General features: G+C 41.9%; 1 protein-coding gene across 6 annotated transcripts in view; it reads left to right on the top strand.

The window, feature by feature from the left end:
• Nucleotides 1-4,053, top strand: part of myo18ab (myosin XVIIIA b) — a 161,801-nt gene extending 157,748 nt beyond the window's left edge. For all 6 annotated transcript variants that reach the window (XM_028574607.1, XM_028574605.1, XM_028574606.1 and 3 more), the window contains 2 exons: nucleotides 1,094-2,614; nucleotides 3,966-4,053. In XM_028574607.1, the coding sequence (XP_028430408.1) occupies nucleotides 1,094-2,606 (1,513 nt within the window). In that variant the 3' untranslated portion in view covers nucleotides 2,607-2,614; nucleotides 3,966-4,053. The remainder of the gene's footprint in view (nucleotides 1-1,093; nucleotides 2,615-3,965) is intronic.
• Nucleotides 4,054-22,875: the final 18,822 nt, after the last annotated feature.

The raw sequence follows: 22,875 nt of genomic DNA, 5'->3' as shown, positions 1-22,875 counted from the left end.
CTTTGGAGTTTTTAAATCTCTCTTAGTTGCATTTCTCCACGGACAAACACTGACTGATTCACCGAGCTAGCCAACACTGCCCCTTGTAGTAGTAGCTTAAAGTTCAAGTGACTTTAATGGCCATTTGCACAGGTACACGAGTACATTGGAATTCTTGCCCGGTTCTCTCTGTCATTCAACAAAGAATAGAACAACAAAAAAACATGTTAAAGCTTTGATATGGGAAACATTTTCAGCCAGTTTACCCAAATGATGTTACTGAAGTGCCTGTAATGCTCACAGGGATTCATTGTTTGAGATCAACATTAAACATACAGTACCTTCAAGTTCAATATCATGCTCATTAGGAAAAATATGTATTTTGAAGTCACATATTGCAAAGTTTTTGCTAGCACTAATTGTGTTTCAGTACATATAGCCTGTGATGTTGCTGGAACACAATAGTTAGGGTTACCTAAACCTCATCACTATCAGTCAGGCAAACCCAAAAGAAACAAAGTAGCACATACTCTTTCTTTTCTCCAAGCTGTAGCTGTCTAGCGGTAGAATGCTATTCTTCTTCGGTTTTGTCAGGTGCTATGATTTAATGGAATTTAGATTTCAACCACTTAAAGCAACAGTCAGCTAAAACTCAAACATTGCCTCTCAAATTCTCAATAATTTGTGATACTTTTTCCAGATGTATTGTATATGTACCTGCTTTTTAGTTAAATGACTATATGAATGTGGCCAAAACATTTAAATTGCTTTAAAGTTAGTTTGTAGGGGGCGGAAGCTGTGATTTTTCCCATTCTTATCATTACTGTGGCCTCTCTGTCCTTGGTGGGCAATAAAATGATGTGGGTGTCTCATTTCAGTGCAGGAAAAAAAACTTAATAGTCAGTTGTCTCCAGTTGCACTCTCCTTAAACTCCTCTTTTTTCATTGCTGTACTCTCATTTTGCTACATTTCATGACATTTCTGTTTTTATTTGTCAAGTGCCATTCATTCGTTTCTTATTCTCTTCCTTCACTCACCTCCACTTGACCCACTTTGTCATTTTCTCTCCCACTGTCTTCATTCCTCTGTCCTTTCCATTGTTGCTTCTTTCTAGATTTGCTGTAAATGTAGACGCAAAGGAAGGGAAAGAGTGGAAAGAGGGTAAGGAATGGAAAGAAGTTAATAAAGAGGGCAAAGAGGTAGAGCCAAGCAGGCCAATGTCGGTGATGAGCTCGCTCAGCTACAGAAAACGCTCCAACATTGATTCTATCGGTGGCAAAGGGGGTGCCCTCTTGAGGGGGCTGAAGGAGAGTGCAGAGTCCGAAGACGCTCTATCCTTCCATAAGGCTAAACCCAAAAACCCAGATTTTCACCACGACACCTACTCAGTCAACTCCAGGAGGAAGTCCCAGGCAGGGGATGACATGAATGACAGAGAATCAGTCATCTCCCAGGCCTATTCAGAGGCCAACAGCCGAGCCAGGAAAGGCATGGACAGCCGCTGGGGGGACTTCGACAAAGAATCAGTCATTTCATACCCTGCACCAAGTCGGGCCTCCACACGTCTTGGGTTAAGCCCAGAGAACGATGCCAAGTCTACCGTCAGCTTAGGTCTGTCAAGCCCACTTGGACGCCACCAAAGCACCTCGCGCTTAAATGAGGACAGAGGCAGGCGGTCGCTGTATGGCAGCAGTCCCAGTAGCCCTTGCTTTAGCAGACGATCTGGAGGACGCAGTCCTGGAAGCGTTAGCCGAGCTGATTCCCATATGTCGCTGGGACGCAGCTGCCGCCTGAGCGAGTTTGACGTTGATATGGATGATAGTCGCAGTGTGGCCTTCACCGAGAGGTCGGCGTACAGTCCTCACTCGTCCACTGGCCGCAGTATCTCCATGCCACCACCACGGGCCCGATCATCAGCTACTGATAATGACCCGATTGATACCTTGGATATCAAACCAGTCAGTCATCGCAACTACCTCGACCCTGACCTGGAGAAAGCCATCAACGAGGTGCTGAATTTCAAGCCGATCAAATTCAAGCGCAGGAGCTTGGAAGACTCAGAGGGTGAAGAAGAAAAATCCAAGAATGAGAAGGACGACAGCAAAAGTATCGGCAATGGAGACGGACCTCGCCCTGCTAGCAGTCTTAGACGCTCCGCGTCGGCAGTGGACTGCATGAGAGCGTCCCGCAGCGGCAGCAGCTGCAGCAGTCGCCATCGCAGCAAGAGCAAAGGCAAGAGCAAGAAGAAGAAGAGAAGCCACAGCTCCGAGTCGGACGGCTCAGGAGACGACCGTCGTCACAGGAGCAGCTCCAAGAGGAGGTCCAAGAAGTCCAAGAAAAAGTCCAAGAAGAGGGACAAATCTTCGTCCTCTTCCTCGTCTTCTTCCTCTTCGGATTCCGAGTCGGACTCTGGGTCAGAGTCTAGCTCCGGGGCTTCCACCATTTCCTACAGAAGCTCCAGCAGTGTGAAGAGGGCCCCGGTTCGAAAGGTCTCCAGCCCAGAAGGGGAAGGAGAAGCTAGGCCACAGAGTGAGAGCCAGCCCCTTAACCCAAAGGACGATAAGAAGAGGAAGAAGAAGGTGGACAGCCTGATGATGAAGTACCTGTACCGGCCAGACAGTGACTGAGGCAGGCAGTAGGTGGTTGCCTGAGACGGATTTACCTTGAAGAGTGTTTTTGAAGCATGATGTGACCTAACCAATCAAAGCGTTTCCCACTCTTAGCAATCAGCGCATTAAATGTCCCCCATTCAGTCTGACGGTGATTAGACTTTTACAGTTTAGAATGCTAATATTCTAATTGTCCGGTTGCATTTTTGATGTGTCTTAGGCATGCTAACAATTTGTGTTGTTTACTTCTGCACCTTCTCAGTGTCTAGCCAAACAGTAGTGACCACAGCCTCTGTGGCTGTCTTTCACTAGTTTAGTAAGGCTTTCATTGAGGACTCTTTGGGAGCTGGGGTATTAGCTGCACTCAACGTGAATGTTGGCTCAGCCTTGAATCACTTTGAGACGTTGAGTCGAGTAGAACTTTATTTGTCCCCAGAGGGGCAATTGGTTGGGCACTTTGATTTACAGCCCCAGAAAGGTAAAACTAACAGGAGTCAAAGAAGAGAGGACATAATACATTTCTCCTTCCAGACCTATAACTGCAGGTATAATTAGACCCCGAGCATTGATTTACACCAACTAGAAAATTCATTCGCGATGCACGGTAACTAACCCCGGTTTGCACTTAGTAGCAGGATTTAAGCCATTTGAATGTAAGATAATGCTAAATGTAGATTGGTATAGGGATTGAATTTTCCTGTTAATTATGATTATTGGAGATGATGAAAAAAATGTTTTGAATCATGTTTAGGTTTCTATTTCAATATAGCTGATTGACTTTACAACTGTAACATTTTGAGAGGTGGGAATCACGTGTGTCACAGTGCTTTGTATTTGTATTTTACTTAAATGGCATTGATTTAGTCTCCTAACCATGATAACACAAAACCGTTTTGCATGCAAAGGCTGTACCACATTGCATGAGTTTTTGTGCCCACTGTTAGCAGGCTAACCTCACAACATGGTTAAATGTACAGATAGTATGTGGTGGCTATGATGGCTCAACATGCTGTAACACAAGAAGACAAAACAGATAGACAAAACGCAGGCAAACGAAGTCATACATTTAGAAAAAACACAAGCAAATTGGGAAGAATTCACAAATACAGAAACGCTGCAAGTAGAACACAGTGAAAATGATGCACAACAAAACCAAAAACTCTTGGGGTCACTAAAAACAAATCAACTAGTAGATAGCAAAATGCTAGTTGTGGTAATATCTCCAATAACATCAGAATCCCACTGCTCCGATGATGAGCTCTACATTTGCTTGTTTTTTTTTCATTGCAGTGTATTGAGCTCTCTTAGACACAGTGCTGTTCTCCGCTCACTTTTTTGATAATAACATCCGCTGCTTCTTGTTGTTTCCTGCTCCAGCCCCCCTGGCCGGAGACACTGCTTCGATAGATCTGATGATGAAGAAGACGAGGAGGAAGAAGAAAAAGAATAAGGCGACCCAGGGCTCTTACTACGCCCGATAAAGACATGGCAGCCAAATGAAAGACGGCGGCACTGTCAGCATCCACCCTCATTACACCATGGCAGTTTGTCTTGCATGCAAAGTTGACCACAGATGTGGCCAGTTGGACACCACCACCACCCAGTTAATAACCCACAGCCCTGCAGGCAAATATGTTCCAAACACTCAGTCGCAGCTTCCTATGGCTGGTCCTCACAGGGTTTGGTCATAGTTTGACAAACTGCGTAGTGTAATCTGACTGCACACACAGCCGCTCCGTTATTAACCACTCGACTTTGCTGGTTGCATGCACGCAGCAGTTGGGCTTGAGCAGCCACCCTGTTTGGTTGGAACTATGCCAAAGAACGTGAGGTTGCAATGATAATAGATTTTTTTTTCCCAGCCTCTCTCTTTGTCTTTGTCACTCTTCCTCTCTTCTTTACATATAGTACACCACAATTATATGTATTGCCATAGTACAATGTATTGCCAAAAAGCATTTGTTCAAGTATGTGTGCACACTGTTTTTACTTATTGCCTATTGATGCTGAGTCCTGACAAAAGTCCCAGCCTTTTTTTTTTTCTCCTTCTCGTCCTTCTTTCCATTTCGGGACAAGTGCCATTTGATTAGAGTGGGCTTCTCTGCAGCTGGCTTCTCTGCAGCTGTGGCATTTCATGAACTGCTACGCTGTACACCGAGGACTCTCATCATCATCATCATCTGCTCACTCTTTGTTTGCCTGAAAAGTTGTTCTGCCTTCTGCTGGCTAATGATCTCTTCCTCACAGGGGAGGATGGTTGCATCACTAACTGCGCCGCCATGAAAAGCAAAGCCTTTTTCTCCATTTAACTCTTTTGTTTTTGAGGTTCGATAGATTTGTTTTGCAGAGGACCGCCGTCGAGCAAATGTATTTCCATGAGGTTTGAGCTTCCCTCTGCAAACAGCCTTGTCTTATGTTTAATTAGACTTGGTTTGAGTACTTGCCAGAACTCTACAGTAACGAAGAGACTTTGTCCTTGTGCTTGTCAACTACATGTTGTCTGTGTTTACATTTAAGTTTGATGTGCTTTCCTTTTCTTCACGGGGAATGTACTTGACTTTGGGCACCAGTCATTTGTATTGTATCCTCAACCAGCATGTTCAAGGAAAGAACTGGTGTTATTCTATATTTTTCACAACAGAAAACATGGAAGGACCGAAACCAACAATGCATTTCTTGACCTTTGGGAATACTATGTGTAACTTAAATACTCTAAGCTGAAAGGTCCTCTTAAAAAGCTTTTTGGAGCTTTCACTCACATCTCTCGGTTTTCTTCGTTGAATGGAGCCGGCTCACGCGTCATCACAGCTCTTAGCACTAAGCCAATTGGTTCCTACTGAAGACGTAAATCCTTAAAGGTCCCATGGCATGAAAATTTCACTTTATGAGGTTTTTTTAACATTAATATGCGTTCCCCCAGCCTGCCTATGGTCCCCCAATGGCTAGAAATGGTGATAGGTGTAAACCGAGCCCTGGGTATCCTGCTCTGTCTTTGAGAAAATGAAAGCTCAGATGGGCCGATCTGGAATCATCTGGAAAGGTTACCTCCCCTTCCTCTGCTTTGCCCGACCAGAGAATTTGGCCAGCCCATGAGAGAGAGACATCATGGCTTTCAAACGAGCAAAGTGACAGTTGGTCAAGGAAACACCCCCACCCTCACCTTGCCCCCCCTCTCTCCTCCTCAATAGCTACAGACACAGAAATGGCACATCCTAAGGAAAGCTCATTGTGGGACTGGCTCTAGTGGCTGTAATTCTGCAACAAGGCTGAATTTCGGAAAAGAGACTTCAGATACAGTATTAGGGGACCACTAAGGCCTATATAAAAGCATCCAAAGAGCACCATGTCATGGGACCTTTAAATATGGCTTACAAATATATTGTTACATTTTTGAAAAAAACGTTAAATCGCCAGCCACTGTAATTTTTAATGGGAACATGCTAGTGAATAATTGCTGCTCAACTAGCTTATTTGCTAACTGGACAATAACATTATTCACATTTTATATAAGAGACATATTTGTACCATCACTTCTTGTTTCATAACTGTCTGAAAACCATTTTACTTTTGTGGAGCAGCTGATACTAGTAGCGCAGGGTTGTATGGCCACACCGCACATAGAACCCAAAATGCTTCTACACTCCTCAGATGGGTTTGTGTCGGGATAATTCATTAAGCATAGTTGTAGTGCGTTCCATTTGTAGTCGGATATTCTGAGGTCCAAGTCGGAAAAACACGCCCCTTGACCTCGGATTTCCGAGCTCGGACCTCGGACAACCACAGAGTACCCCAAGCTCAAAATCCAACATGGCTGCCCCGTGCATCAACAGCAGCGAAAGCTGTAGCAGCATACAGTTCTAGCACTTCTTTGTTATTTGTGTCTCACTAAATCAGTCGTACACACAGACCTCTCCAACTTCTATCTGTGGACATGTTGCTACGCCGTTTGTAGGCACAAAACAGTGTTGTGCGTTTTTACCAACTGGTATTGCTAACAACGGCTAACCTGGCTAGAGCTAATTAAAACAATGATAATCTGACTTGTAAATGGAACGCAGTCAACTCGGGTGTGACATCATTCCCGGCTTCGGCTTCAGAGTTCCGAGGTAAATGGAACACACTATTGGCTAGTTTTCTCCATTTTGCACTAGCAACATGAGAACATGAGCTTAGTTTACAGTTAGGGCAACACTAAGAATATATCATACAGATTAAATATTATTATTATTTTTCCCCATGTCCCACAAATTTTGAATTAAAAAGAGACCGACCTATCAGCCAAAAGGCTCAAATGTTGTGCGGAGGACTTGCTGGTTGTCAGTGGTGCAGTTTGAGTGTCATAATTCACTAAAGTGGAATGGGAATCCTGCGAGCAGATCCACTGGTCGCAGTGATTCCCTTGAAATGAATTGAATTTCTTGGATGTATGTCTTTCCATGATAATATAAGAAACATGTAGAATATCAGCAGCCTTCTCCTCTAAAGCCTCTTTGTGTACTTTAACTGTAACTTCATTAACTGGACACACTACAGCCTGTATAACCAATACTGTGAAATCATGTCCTTGTCTTTGAGGCCTGTTTGTTTGTCGGGTTTTTCTTCTTTTTTTTTTTTTTTTTTAACCCAATGATGCCTCAAAACAGCAAGAAAATAGGAAGCTGCTTTTTCATGGTTGCTGAAGTGTTACATCTCACCCTTTGGTCATCCGACTGCTATTTACTGAGTAGCATTAAGATCGGTTTGAAAGCCATTTAAAGTCCAGAACAGCTTGACGTGGCATTTGGGGCTGATCAGTTCCTGATCATGGGAGAAGTTGGACGTTCTACTTACACTTCTACTATACATGCTTTAGACTCGTGTCTTCATTTTTATTCTCTATGCAGTCAAGACAAGTGTGGAAATGTGTTTTTTGACCTTATTGATCCTGATAAAAGTGTCTGGCTTCAGCAGAAAACAAAACAAACGAGCAGGCATAATGCTGACTGCACAGCGTATTTATATATAAATATGTGTATGATTGATGCTAGCTTTGAAAATAGTTCATGTTTATTTTCATTATTGAACAAATTGACCACTTGTTATACATTTTGCATTACAGTTTAATATATTGTAAATAAATGATGGTGATTGTTTAAGAATGTTTTGAAGTCTGCATTTGTCTGAGAAAGTGTTTTGCTGCTGTGTGTCTGCAGGTCATGTTTCTCCATTTTCACTTCAACATGCACTGTTGCACCTGCAGATAAAACAGCAGCGTTGGCCCTGTGAATGCCAGCTTAAAGGGACACAGAACCCACTGGTTTAGTTATTTCCTTAGTTTTTAAGGGGAATTTTGTGCTTGAAAGCTGAGCTAAAAGAACTAATGGCTCAGTAGAAATCAACACATTCGGCTGGAGGCAGCAAGGTTGATGTTGAGAAAAAAAATCCAGTTTACATTTTCTTTTTTTAGTACTTTAGTTTATTTTCAACACGTTTAAAAAATAAAAGAAATAGACGACAAATGAGGACAGGATGTACATTTCAGCACAAGCAAGAAAAACCAACAAAAACAAAAGCCAACATATCTTTCAAAATGATTGTAAATGAAGAAGTTAAAAATGCCTTCTGGTCCCACCCCCTTTTCTACTTTTGTACTTATGAACAAACTTATTTGATTCTTCACTTGTTTATATATGTATACATACAAATACATGCATATATACATACTTACACACATGCATATAATTTTTTTTTTTCCAACTATCACTATTAAATCCAACGGAATAACAACCCATACAAACATGATGCTGAAGATGATTCAAAGTGCTTTCATTTTTAAAAACCCACACATCAAACTCATATCTGACTCCTGTGGTTATATTCACAGATGAAATTACAATCGAGTAATCCTGACTTGTTAAAGAGGGTTGGTGATGATCGCTTAATACAGCTCATAAAATCATGTGATAAATGCTGTAAGTTCTCTCCTGAAGACTTCACGTAGGATGGAAGAGAAAGTTTAAAGCAACTTCTCTGTTTCCTTTGGCTGCAGCTTTTAGCCATGCTAGCACTGTGGATGGCTAATATCGTTCCACCGCTTTCAGACTGAAATACCTCAACTATCGGATGGATGTACATGTACAGTTCATGGTCCCCAGAGGATTCAGACATGATGATCCCCTGGCCTTTTTCTGTATCACCCTGACGTTGACATTTGTATTTTTGAGTGAAATATCTCAACAACTGCTCGATAGATTGCAATGACATGTGGTTCATGTTCCCCTCAGGATCATTTGCAATACGTTTGGTAATCCTCTGACTTGTCATCTAGCGCCATCATCAGCTCAGAATATTAATTTCTTCGCACTTTGGTTTATGACCCAATACCTGCAGAACAAACGGCATCCCGTCAGCCTCTGCTGGACTTTATGTGTTAGCATCTCACACGCTTAACTGGCAAGGGTAAGCCTCATGCCTTTTGAACATCAGCATGGTAACATTGGCATTGTGAGCATGTTAGCGTTAGTGGTGGAAGAAGTATTCAGATCCTTTACTTTAGTAAAAGTATGTAAGTATCATCTGGAAAATGTACTTAAAGTATTAAAAGTAAAGAAAAATCCTCCCATTTTAGAAACTGGAAAGGATCCAAACAGTTTGTTTAATGGTCTAATCATTTCAGCTGGACTTGTATTGTTGGGTAAACTACATGTGATTTGTGTGCAAAAGTCTTAATGTGTAAAGTAACTGTCAGAGGAATGTAGTGGATTAACAAGTACAATATTTCTCTCTGAAATATAGCGAAGTAGAAGTAGAAAGTGGCATGAAAAGAAAAGACTCAAGTAAAGTACAAGTACCTCAACATTTGGACTTAAATACACTGAGTAACGAGTAAATTTACTTCGTTACGCGCCACCACTGGTCAGCATGCCGAAATAATTATTAAGCTCATTTCCCCACTGTGCCAGAGTCCAGCCTCAGAGCTGCCAGCATGGCTGTAGACTCTGGAGTTTTAGGAACTCTTCCTGTGCAGCAGAGGGAGGAGAGGACGCAGTAGCAGCACTGACAATCCAGCACTGCTATTTTGGGCCAAGATGTACTATGTTTTGTGCTGTAGAACACTGCAGTACACAGTGTTATTTCACATCCACTATGTGTTGAACACAGCGTCTTTCAAATGATCCTGATGGCATGCATATGCTTTTGGTTTATCAAAAAATGAGACAAACCTGGTCCAGTCAATAGGTGCTTTTCCAGAAAGGATCCCTACAGAGATGGACCTTTTTGTTAAAGAATAAGATCCTTTATGTTAGACCAGAAACAGCCCCAAAATCACCATCGCCAAATTTACCTGACTCCATGTAAATAAACAGCACTTTTAGCGTGTATAGAGCCGGCATATTTCCACATGTAAACGAGTGAAAAAGACAAACCAAGATGGCTTTTCATAGTTTTATTTTGTTTCCGTTTCTTTATTTTGAATGAAGTGTGTCATATGATGATTAATGTTCCATAATGTTGTCAGACACCTAGAATAATAATCTGAGCATTTCCAAATGCCAAAGTTACCCCTTAATGACCGCCTCGACACATAGGACACTCTGCTCTGGTGAACATTTGCTTTGGATGTAAATCATAAGGTGCAGAATCATCAAAGATGTTTGTAATTCCTCGGATCCCGGGCTGCTTTAACATTCTCAAAACCACGCAAACCCCCTGTTTTCATGATTTGCTTGTCTGATGTCAAAAAAATACATTCATGTGATCTGTAATGATGGCTATACTAGTGAGACACGTATAGCAATATCTGTCACTGACTGACATTCACATTCACTTCCATTTACAGCTACCCCAATGCTGCAGCTATGTGTTCTTCCTCTAAAGGCCAATTTATGCTCCAGCGTAGGTACGTGGCAGATTTGATCTGGCCTGCAATTCTTTTAAGATAATTTTGGAGCTTTATTACATAGTGACAGTGGATAGACATGAAAGGGGGAGAGAGAGAGATGGGGGACGACACGCAGCAAAGGGCAGCAGGTCGGATTTGATCCCGCGCCGCTGCAGGACTCAGCCAACGTGGGGCGAACGCTCTTACTGGGGGAGCTAGAGGTCGCCTCTGGCCTGCATTTCAATTTAGGAATACAACAAATTTTGGCCCACCTAGTTTTTGTCGCTTTTTCAACGCTTTGTCACTTTTTTCTGAAGTTTTTGTCACTTTTGCGGACCCTTTTTTGTTACTTTTGCCGAAGATTTTTGTTGACGTTTTATTGGCACTTTTTTCAATGTTTTTTTTCAATGTTTTAGTTGCTTTTGAGACCTTTTTTGGCGATTTTTACTATGATGATTTTTTAAGGACTTTGTCGACAAAACTGTAAGTGAGAAGACTCTAAGACATACAGTAATTGATAGGATTCTCATTTTCCAATGTGGCCCTTAGTGAAATTGAGTTTGACACCCCTGTTGTAGCCTGAAGTGCACCATTCAAAACATTTAAACACGTCACGCGAGCAGACCACAACAACTGTGATTGGTCGGCTCGGCCGTGACTTGGGAGCGTTGCATTTGGTAGGATTGCATTCCCCCGACTCATTTCCTGGTTCTCCTTCTCTATAAACATTAAATCAAGGAGAGGGTTAACTTTTCCTGCTACGGATTTACCACCGTGGTCGGAAAGCACATGGGAGACACTTTGTTTCTCCCACAATGCCTCTGTCAAACAGTGATTAAGCATGTCCGATGGCTATACATTAAATCTTGTACACCGGCATCAGACTTGCCAAATAACATCACATTCTCCTCTACTGTGATATACATCACACTGCTTGGTGTGTCCACCAAATCACAATTATTGGACGACTGTAAACAGGATCATAAAGATGATTTGTTAGTTCATACCAGTTGAGAAGCCAGGATGTCTTTTTCCTCCTATAGGTCATTCCCAAAAATTAAATAGACTGTATGGACATACCTTTCCATGTACTCCTTATACACTGTAAGCTTTAGCCTTTAATCCACATATTGGCCAGGTCAAATATTATGTAATGAGCTGTTTTTGTGAGATACTAAAGTAAATATTAAATATTCGATATTGTAAATACAGTAATATAGCACATAATGAGTGAAGGCCACCATGATGTTCAGTTATACCCTGAAGCCTGGAGAGTGTGATACCTTATTGGGTCTTAATTGAACAAATTCTTTCTTGTGCACTTTGTGACTTTGTCTGCTAAAGGTGCTATATGAAATTAACGTATTATCTTTATTATTATTATTATTATTATTATTATTACCCACTACCACAGACACAGTGTTCACCGGGAATCCTTAAACACCCAGTGTCAAGCAGTGCTGTCAAACCACTGTGTGTGTGTGTGTGTGTGTGTGTGGACTGCTCAAAGTGTCCTTGGAGGACAGCAAAGTGCGACCCAAGATGTAATCTTTCTTTGCTGATCAATATTCAATCTAATATTTTTATGTGTGAGGAATGTGCTCTGCATTTTGTCTTTCATTCAACTTCTGACTTCAGGGAGCAGAGAAAGTCCTTTGTGTGGTTTAATCAGATATGAGCATCAGAAGGACATCTTACACTGCATCAGAAAATGTTAAACTATACTTATTTAGAAAAGTAGTATTTTAGAAAAAGTATTTCCAATGGGCATGTGCAGTTCAATTCAATGTTATTTATAGTATCAAATCATAACAAGAGTTATCTCAAGACACTTTACCAATAGGGTAGGTCTAGACCACACTGTATAATTTACAAAGACCCAACAATTCCAGTAATTCCCCCAAAAGCATGCATTTAGTGTGGCGGTGGCGAGGAAAAACTCCCTTTTAGGGAGAAATCTGGGACAGACCCAGGCTCTTGGTAGGCGGTGTCTGACGGTGCCGTTTGGGGGCGTGATGAACAGTGGCAATAACAGTCACAATAAAGATAATGGAACTATGACTAGAAATAGTAGTTGTTGTAGTTCATGGCGTAGCAGTACACTGCAGGGCATAGCAGGATATAGCAGGGTGTAGCAGGACGTAGCAGGGCATAGCAGGGCACGGAGCAGGACCACGGCAACAGCTGCAACCGTGATTTAGGTGCCACCCTAATCCAAGGAAAATTTGGAGAGCTAAAAGAGCTTACTTAGTAACAAGCATTTCTGGGACATGGATGCACACAGAGGGAAAGAGAAAGGAGGGAGGGGCTGAGTGTGTCAAAGGAAGTCCCCCGGCAGTCTAAAACTATAACAGCATAATTAAGAGCTGATGCAAGGCAAACCTGAGCCAGTTCTATAAGGGTTGGTAGATTAATCTGAAGACTATGAAGAGAAATACATTCACGTGTCCCACCAGCACCTCATTAAGACATTTTGCAGTCTGGGTTCAGTCTGCTTCAGTTATTGTTACCTTTACTTTGCCTTCATTATTAATATCTTTAAGTTTCACCTGATTGTAGACATTGGATTGTTTATAGCAGGTGCTAAAGAATTTTGACACAACAAATAATAAATAATACTACAACAGAAAAAACAAGATTCAATAATCCAAGGCCGATAGGCTACATAATTGAAAAGCATGTTACTTAAAGCTATAGTGCATAGTTTCTGTCGCCCCCATGAGGAATTCTAAGTAATGACAACAAAACTGTAACCCTAACCCTAACCCGTCCACATGATACAAGCCTTAGGTGATCGTGCACCACCCACACCCCTCCTCCACACAGTTGCTAGAAGCCAAGGAAGACACGGAGGATTAAAAAAACATGATGATTCAGAAGGGGTAATTATCTTCACTCAAGTTTCTGCATGTGAAAGTCACCGGACGCCACAATCTTCTGAACATAGCCAGACTGAGAAATCCAGAGAGAGTTGTGTGGAGCTGATGCTACAAAGCTCTTAATTAGCTTTGGCATTTGGCAATGGCTTGAATGTAACGGACGTTCATTAATATCAAAAAGTCACCCAGCCAAGCTTTAATGTTTAGCGTTATACAACAACGCAAACATATTTAATTCTGTGAATTTCTAATGAACAAATTAATGCATACAAAGAGTATGACAAGCAATCATAATCTAAGTCAGCACAGAAAGGGTCTGTAGATTTAGCACTGGCTACAGGCGAATATGGTAATGCAGAGGCATCTTACGTTACTGTGGAAACAGGAATACACAACTCCTGCTGAGTAGCAGCTGCCTGCCAGCTGTAAGTAGCTGAGACACACACAGCACATGACACAAGTAGCATACGTTTAGCCCACGATGCTAACTTATAATATTAATGCTCATCCAGGCGAAATCCATCCCCCTCCCCCCAAAGCACGCACACACACACACACACACACACACACACACACACACAAACAGTTTAGTTTTAGTAACATAAGAAATGTACTAAACTCACTCAGAAATGTAAAAACCATTGCCCCCTTTGGGTGTCCCAACCTCCAGGTTGAGAAACACTGGTATAGAGTATATGATGGCTTATGACTTATGTCTCATACGTTGTTGCAGCAATCTTGGGGTTGATTCCCAGTTGTTACACAGATTCGCTGCTAAATTTAAAAAAAATGTACCACTCCAGAATTAATAAAGAATCTTTGTAAATCCCTCTAAAATACCACATTAAGACCCCAAGGAACACCAGAGAAAAATCCATGCTGTGATTTGATATCAAATTTGGAGATTTCTGAAAGAATGGCATTCATCGGCAAAGACTACTATGGGGACTAACATCATCACACATGACTATCAATGAGCTCATTGAATCCACAAGAGTGCAATTTATGCAACTCCAAGACTGTTTAGGGCCCCAGTATGCAGACATACTCCAATACACCATTCGCGAATAGGCGAACATAACACATTTTTACTGCATGGTTTTGCCCCAAACTGCATGGGAATAGCATAAAGTGGACATGTGTGTAAGGGGGAGACTCATGGGTGGAGATTAAACCTATTTTCATTTCGATATCTTGAGGTCAGAGGTCAAAGGACCCCTTTGAAAATGGCCATGGCAGTATTTACCTCGCCAAACGGAGCCCGATACAGCCTCGTACAGACAGTAATGTCGGCAGGGATGGCAGGTCTCTAAGAGTTAACACTGGTCTGACGTTCCGGACCAATTATTCTATATCCACAACGTTCCACTTCCAGGATTGCTCCGGTGCCACTGGAAATTCCACGGGATGTCTGTCTTTTCGGCCGGATGTCCGTTACCTTCCTCTTTCTTTGTGTTGGCATTCTAAACTCCGGTGGATTTATGAGCAGTGTTGGGAAGGATACTTTCAAAACGTATTCCGTTACAGAATACAGAATACATGCCCACAAATGTAATTTGAAACATATTCCGTTACTCAATCTGAGTAACGTATTCTAAATACTTGGATTACTTCCACATTGAATTGCATTTTATAAGTGTAGGAATGCGGCCATCACATACAGCTTACTAAACAGGCCTACTCTGGTGTGTTCTTCTGTTCCAACTGGCTGAATGTGTACCTGAACAAACTTTTTTGTATTTGTAGTTCCGACCTGCATACTACAAAAATCTAACCTCAGTCTAAGCTACCACGAGCTAATTTTAGCTAACGTTAGCTAGCATGTCAAACGGGGCTAGTAAGTCTGTTAACGGCTCTGGAGCTAGTAAATCAGCACCTAGGAGAATATAAAGTTGCACGTCAACTATAAAATAGCAAGGTGACCAGTAAAACTAAAGCAGATGACTACCCCTAGCTAAAAAGATGCTTCTTCAGGATGGAGGTGGAGTCATTTGGACACTAAAAGGAGGTTGGTTGCTGGCAAGCAGAGGTTGCACTGCACATATATATTTTGTTCTCCCTGTTCTTTCTTTAATGTTATTGGGGCTTCTGGGAATTCATGGAGTTGCCTTCATTTATTTAGAGAGTGAATAAACTCGTGAAACAGAGAAGTATCGTCATGTAATCCATTGATTTCAACGATGTAACTGTATTCTAAATACCAACTATTTAAATTGTAACTGTAACGGAATACAGTTACTCATAATTTGTATTCTGAATACGTAACGCCGGTACATGTATTCCGTTACTCCCCAACACTTTTTCTGAGGCCTATGGATAACTGCTCTTCAGATCTCTGCAGGGTAAATCCAGACAGCTATCTAGACTATCTGTCCAATCTGAGTTTTCTGTTGCACAGCTAAAACGACTTTTGAACGTACATGTTTCCACCAAAACGAGTTCTTTCCTTCCTTTTGTAGAGGCACCGTGGCTCCATCTGGCGTCTGGTGCCAAGATGATTGTGATTGGTTTAAAGAAATTTCAATAAACCAGAGAACATTTTTCTCCCATCGCGGAATGCTGTGTGGACTAGCCAGACCCTCCTGCGCTGCGCTGTGGAGGAAGGTCTAGCAAAGCGAGACTACGGGCCAATCAACTGGGAATTCTCCCGGGCCTATTCAGTCCAGTCTGAGACTTGCTAGATTATCTAGTGGCCAGCAGATAACCTGCAGCTTTAACGCAGTTCAATAACTTCAGCTTGGTTCAAACATGGCCGGTTATATTTATCACACATTTATTTATTAGGTATCACATTAACATCACATCACATTTACACTGGGCTACTTCCAAGCAGAAACATTAATTTGTGAACTGAAGACCTGTTGTACTGAGTGAAAGGACGTGACATGAGATGGGCCGAATCCTTCTCCCGACAGTACTCTACCTTCCAAACTCAGCTAACACTAAAGGAATCCTTGGTGTTCACTGTTTACACTGGTGTGGATCAGTAAAAACAGACATGACGCTTTGTTTGAGCATCACTGGTGATTGCTGCTAATTCAATACAATTTTACTTATAGTATCAAATCATAACAAGAGTTACCTAGGTCTAGACCACACTCTATAATTACAAAGACCCAACAATTCCAGTAATTCCCCCAAGAGCAAGCATTTAGTGCGACAGTGGCGAGGAAAAAATCCCTTTTAGGCAGAAACCTTGAGTGGTGAGGAAAACTTCCTTACAGGGAGAAACCTCGGACAGACCCAGGCTCTGACGGTGCAGACAGTGCTGCTCACGTTTACAGCTGCAATAGCTGGTATTTGGTGAAAAGGTTAATACCGAACAGTGATGCTTCTCAGACAGGTGCCACGCTCATGCACAGTCCATGGCCTTTCACTTAACTGCCAGTGAGTACAGCTCCTCGTCACGCATTCCTGTCCCAATAATCAAACCTCGCCTGGATATCCTTTTATAACGTTAATAGGCCTAATATTTTCCTCGTCAATTGTGTATTATTTCACCCACCCGCTATTAATCCGTTAGATTAACCACAGGGCCGGGGATATTATCGCTCTTTCTCTCCCCTTTTCTCTCTCTCTCTCTCTCTCTCCTTTTCTCTTTCTCTCCTCCTTTCACTCTGGCATGCCTCTTTGCTTACTAACCAGACGTGCGCGATGTTCATTTTAGAAAATGGGACTTCCTTCAACATGGCGCGCTGAGAGTGATTTCCGGGTCACAAACCAGTGGATTGAGGATTGAGGATTTGAGGAGGAACAAATTTGGGGAATGAGAAAGGCCCACAGTTTAGCTGCGCTGAGCTGCACTGTTTTTCGAGTTGTCTTCGTTAATGTCAAGTTGTCATGACATCTCAGACAATGCTAACTTTGCATTAAAAGTGTCATCATTTACCGAATGACACTTAATAACAGTCATGAACACTCAAAATGACTCCTTCATGTTCATGACAGGTGTTATGTCATAATAATGACAGTGTCATGTCAGTCTTATGCTCACCCCTTCAAATAAAGTGTTAACCACTTTGACTAACTTTAGCTTGGAGAGCTAATTTACATGTTGGGCCACAGACTAAAGAAAATGACATCACCCAAACGGTTGAAAATGACAACAGAAATTTCACATATCTCCGAAATTCAAATCAACGGCCATCTGTCTACCCAGAAGAGACTTTTGATGGTGTTTTTGTCTCTTTTGTTTGTGTTTTTTGGCCTTTGCCACTGTAAACATCATGTTATCATGCCTTGAGTGGAGTGGAGCAAAAATGAGTGGACAGCTCAAATGCAGCATTTAACCCGGTCCCATGAAACACTGTTGTATTTTTAACCTCTCAGACAAACCAAACATGCAGTGCGTTTACATACACAGCAGTAACCAGTTAGTGAATAACCGGGTTATGCCAATTCTCCCTGTATACATGAGTGGGGAAGAATGGAGAGAATGACAGGAGTAACTCTACCTCCGGTACAGTAGGTGGCGCTCTGCCAACGTACAACGTTGTTTTCTTCCTGTTGACCTATGTCAAAATGACACAGACCAATCACTAAATTAGTAAAATTTAACAACTTAATGTTTCATTTAGAAAAAGCACAGGCTCTTTGCTGCCGATGGCCCGCTGTTGATTCGGCCAACGCTGTTTTGTTGTATGATATCATAGCAACGACTACAACTCACAGGGCTGACTGATTAAGTCAGGTTCAAAAACCACTCCAGCGGAGTGGGGAGGGGCATTTGGAGAGCAGACGCTTAAACCAACCAAGGCCCGGTTAAGGTGTATACATTTAGAAATACCCTCTGTTAACCAGGTTATGAGAACTCTGATTATAACCAGGGTAAGGTGTTTACATGGCGTTTGAGAAATTGGGGTATTGCATTAAAGCGTAACGCTCGCCAAAATGCATCCTAGGGTATTTTTGTGAATGTACGTGAGTCAAAATTTTGTTTAAAAGCATATTTTGGACCGAATCGCCACTTTTAAGATTCACCGTATTCTCGTTTTGGGGTCAAATGGCCTTTTGAATGGGAGTGCTAGGGGCACTCTTATGCTAATCTCAAAATAGCTATTTTCAAAATACTAAGAAGGTTCGACACAACATGAAACTTTGCTTCAAGTATCACCAGGAGCTTTACACCTTAACGCAAGCATTGACAACATTCTTTGTGTGCACAGATTTACTAAAAAGAAAGTTTTTGAGCAACTCACCGCAGCTGTTGTTGTTTCCGGCCACTACCACCTCGGCAGTCAAACGAGTCAATATCCGAATGTGAATGAACAGACTCCATGTGAGGTTCCTTTTTCAACTACAAGGTTAATATTTTTTTGATGACAAAACAACGACTTATCCGTGCATTTATATGGAACTAAGCTTTAGGAGCTTTCCATCTTTACTCTCCTCCAGGGGCGGACCATTCTTTTAAATGTGGGCCGGTCAGATTTTTAATTTTTTTTTTAAATATAATACATTGTCTTTACAGGCCGACAGCGCATAGGACGGGACATCACTTGCACGATTTCACTATGGTTATAATAATAATTATTATTTATTATTATATCAATAATAATAATAATACATATTAAGCATTTGGCCAGTTGGCAACGGCCGGCCTGGTCCCGACATGGGCCGACCGACCCATCCAGAGGTTAGGCTACTCAAATTCAAGTCAAAGTCAAAAATCAAGCATATCACCTTCAAACGGGATCTCCGTTTGCAGGGTTCAGGCTGTACCGGACCCTCCCGGTGATCATGCTGCTCTGGGGGACCGGCTGCGCAGCGAGAAGCCGCTGGCATCAGTATTAAATTGAGACAGTTTCATTACTGGTTAAACGTCTTGTCGCGTTAACTAGTAGTCTAATTTGGTGTTTTGGTACAGTTGGTTTTAACGCCTAATGCAAAGTGTAGCCTAGGCACCGTCTTTCTGCTGTGTCCCAGTAGTGTTTAGTTTTACACTATGTAGGTTAAACTCTGCAATTAATCCGCGGTTCACATGTATGCATAAACTGTGGTGGTCCGTTACACTGTAGGCTATATTCAACATAATCACATAATTTTTGATCAATAGAATGTAGAAAACATTAAACTTCACAACGTTTTGTATCCATAACATGATTGTGTTATTGTACAATTTAACAGTAAAAGTAGCCTCTGTAAGTCAATCCTATATTTTTCAACTTGGGAGCAAAACATGCTCATTGGGGGAAAAAGTGACCATAATGCTAAAGTTCATGCTAATCAAACAACTGGACTTTGGGGTCGCGTGTTGTCGTATCTGGCCCATGTCCCAGATGTGAAAGCCCCCTTACTGGACTACTGAATATAATAATATTCCATTATATTGTAATTGTTAACTTCCACCAGAATTTTGTGATTTCCTTGCCATAAATATAGACGTTTTTACCATAAATTGGTGCCTAAAAATGTATCAGAATGCAGGAATTGAAGTCTTTTACATTTTTTTACATTAGGTGTTAAAAAATATGTTAAATAAGGTACTGCTTATTTTATTTCACCACCTGTACACAAATATAATTAGTGAATGCACGTGTCCGTGGGTGGGGGTCTGCGTGGGCGTGGTGATTTGGGCTGGTGGAGCTACAGTGCCAGGGCTGAATTTTTGTCCCAGTCCACCCCTTCTCTCCTCCTTGTTACGTTGCATTCGGAAATCGATTGTTTTTGACTGATAAAATGGCTGCGGCCGGAAACAACAAGAGCTAGCTACGGTGAGTTGAAAACCTTTTTTAGTAAACTCTGGGTACACAAAGAATGTTGTCAATTCTTTCGTTAAAGTGTAGAGCCCCTGGTGATACTTGAAGCAAAGTTTCATGTTGTGTCGAGCCTTCTTAGTATTTTGAAAATAGCTATTTTGAGACTAGCATGAGAGTGCCCCTAGCACTCTGATTCAAAAGGCCATTTGAGAAAACGAGAATACGGTGAATCTTAAAAGTGGCGATTCGGTCCTAAATATGCTTTTAAACTAAAGTTTGACTCACGTACATTCACAAAAATACCCTAGGATGCATTTTGACGAGAGTTACGCTTTAACCCGAATATTATAATCGTTTTTTTCAACTGCGTGTAAACGCACTGATGGCCTCCTTGGGCTAACACATTATAGAGCACTTCAGGGAGCTAACTCGTCTGCAGTGCATCAATGCATATTTATTCACGCATTTCCCAGTACACCCCCAGTGAGCCTCGTCTAATGCAGACCTTACACCGATTATGACTTTTCAAGCGATTCCACTGTCACAGACAAATTTCCAATATCGGAAGGAAATCATGAGAGTCTTGTTAGAGTCGGGGCACTCCCGTCCCAGTCAGTCTTTTTCCCGTCTTGATGCTCAGACAAAATCAAATGTGTTTGATATTATCATAAGTTTTAAAGGGGTGCTATGCAGTTTTGGCAATTTCTTCGCGGTTTTCTCGCTTTTTGCTCTCAGGTTTCTCTATAGAGCTTCCCCTACAGCTTCGGAATAGATATTTGGCAACACTGTTGTAAAAACTTGTTGGCGACTCTCCCCCCTCCCATCTTCTTCCTCTGGTCATGTGCATTTGTTTTCAAAGAAGCCAGCAAATGCACGGAGCCATGACCACGAGGTAGACGGCTAGTAAGCTAGCTAGTAAGCCCGTAACAGACAGTGATCATAATAAAAACCTTTACGGACAATAGAAATAAAAATACAAAGATTAAACAGAGTTTATCCCAAAGGTACTTAGAAGTGCAACAGCAAGAACGCCAGGTCAGCATCGGATTTGCAGGCTTTGGTTTGTCTCAGTTCTCGCCATTCTGAAAACGCAGGTCCGACGTTTACTCGTGTCTGACTCCTCGCGCGGTCAGTCTGCCGTTTCCTCTTTCTCTTTCTCTGTTCCTCCGACAATGCTTTCCTAGCTTTCTGCTTTTTTTTTGCCGGCTCAGCCATGACGATAGTGTGAAAAACTCCATTGCTACCTTGTTCTTATAGCTAGCCGGTTCCTGTATGTGTGCAGTACCGTGAAGCAATTTGTTACATCGCGAGACCTGATACTTCCTGGCGTTGAGGCCGGCAGCTCGCTGGCCCAAAGTTGCAAGGGTGGTTTTTCCGCTCACAGGCGCTAGGGGGAAGCGAGACGACCACTATTCAACCCGAAAAAAAAGTCATATAACCATTCCAATAAGTCTGAAGCTCAGTTAAGGTAAATTAAGCTAAAAAAAACAGCATAGTTCCCCTTTAAGTCTTGGTAGTGAAGTTAAATCATGTGAGCATTGTCAACAACCAACGGGTCCAGCACCAAACAGGAAGCAGCAAACAGTTAGAGCCATAGTGTGTCTCAAACCCCACACTTACCTTAGTGCACTAACAGGCAGTACACTTTGTACACTACGTACTGACTTGCATAGTGCGTAAATTTCGACAGGGGAGTGTTGTCTCAAATCGCGCACAGCCATGTGCACTTACCGGAAATGACAATCACAACATTTCACCCCTTCTTCTTCTTCTTCTGTAAAATTGTAAATTTCACCCGGGGAGAGCATTCCAGCGACCTATGGTTTTCCGCAAAAAATACATTCCTGCTTCATTTTTGATATTTTAACAAAAATAAATGTGATTTTATTTATTGTTGCTTGCATTTGCTCCGTGTCACGCACAGCGATTGCGACGCCGCCGTCGTGTCATCCGCCTCCTATTAGCTGAAAACGTAACATCTTAGTATTATTTTTTGTTACTGCTCTTTATTCAATGTTTTCAATTCATTAATTATATTTATTCTTTGCTGACACTCTCTTTTATGTATATTTTGTGTTTCTGCTTTAAAAAACAGTGTTGTTTATGGTTGCTATGGTGCCACGATAAGCTAAACATCAAATAGGGAAAGTTGCTGATTTTCAACCCTTCTGAAACGAGTCATCCAACGGGAGTTTTACCGGCGGATAAACGCAGACCTTCGGGTACTGGAGACATTCATCTGCATGTACGGCAGAACAGAGAATCAGCAAACTTTCCCTCAAGTTACCAGCTAACGCTAGCGGTAGCTAGCTAGCTGCCTTTGTTACATTTTTCAATACAAATCTAGTTGTAGTCTTGCAATGTGTGAACCTGCAAGATCCCCATTCTTTACATATTATGACAGTCTTTAACGTTAGATTTGAGATAATTGTCTTTAGATGTGAGATGGTGTCAGAAGTCTTCTAGTGTATGGTAGGCATAACTCCTCTGGGCATCTCGCTCCACAGACACCTTGAGGTTACTGTAAATATTCATCACTGCATCAACTGTGTTTGTTATTTACTGTATGATCTCCAGCTTGTGTTTGTCTGAAACCTCCATGACAGCAGTGGCAGATTTCCCACCCAACAGTGAGAGAGAATAGTCATGACACTGTGCTGTAAGCTTGGCCGAGTGGAAAATACTTCTGCTGTCACTCTCAGTCTCACTGTGTTTTTTTTTTCTTTTCCATCATCCCAATGTCACAGCAGCAGTGTGAGAGATGGTTCTAACGGTTGGCTTCACCCCCTCTGGGACAATCTTTAGCTAACCACTGGTACTCCTGTTTGGCTCTCTTTATCCTCCTATAT

The sequence above is a fragment of the Perca flavescens genome, chromosome 3, assembly GCF_004354835.1.
Source record: "Perca flavescens isolate YP-PL-M2 chromosome 3, PFLA_1.0, whole genome shotgun sequence".
Classification (NCBI taxonomy): Eukaryota; Metazoa; Chordata; class Actinopteri; order Perciformes; family Percidae; genus Perca; species Perca flavescens.
The sequence above is the reverse complement of the archived record's forward strand: the minus strand, read 5'-3'. Positions and strand labels throughout refer to the sequence as shown.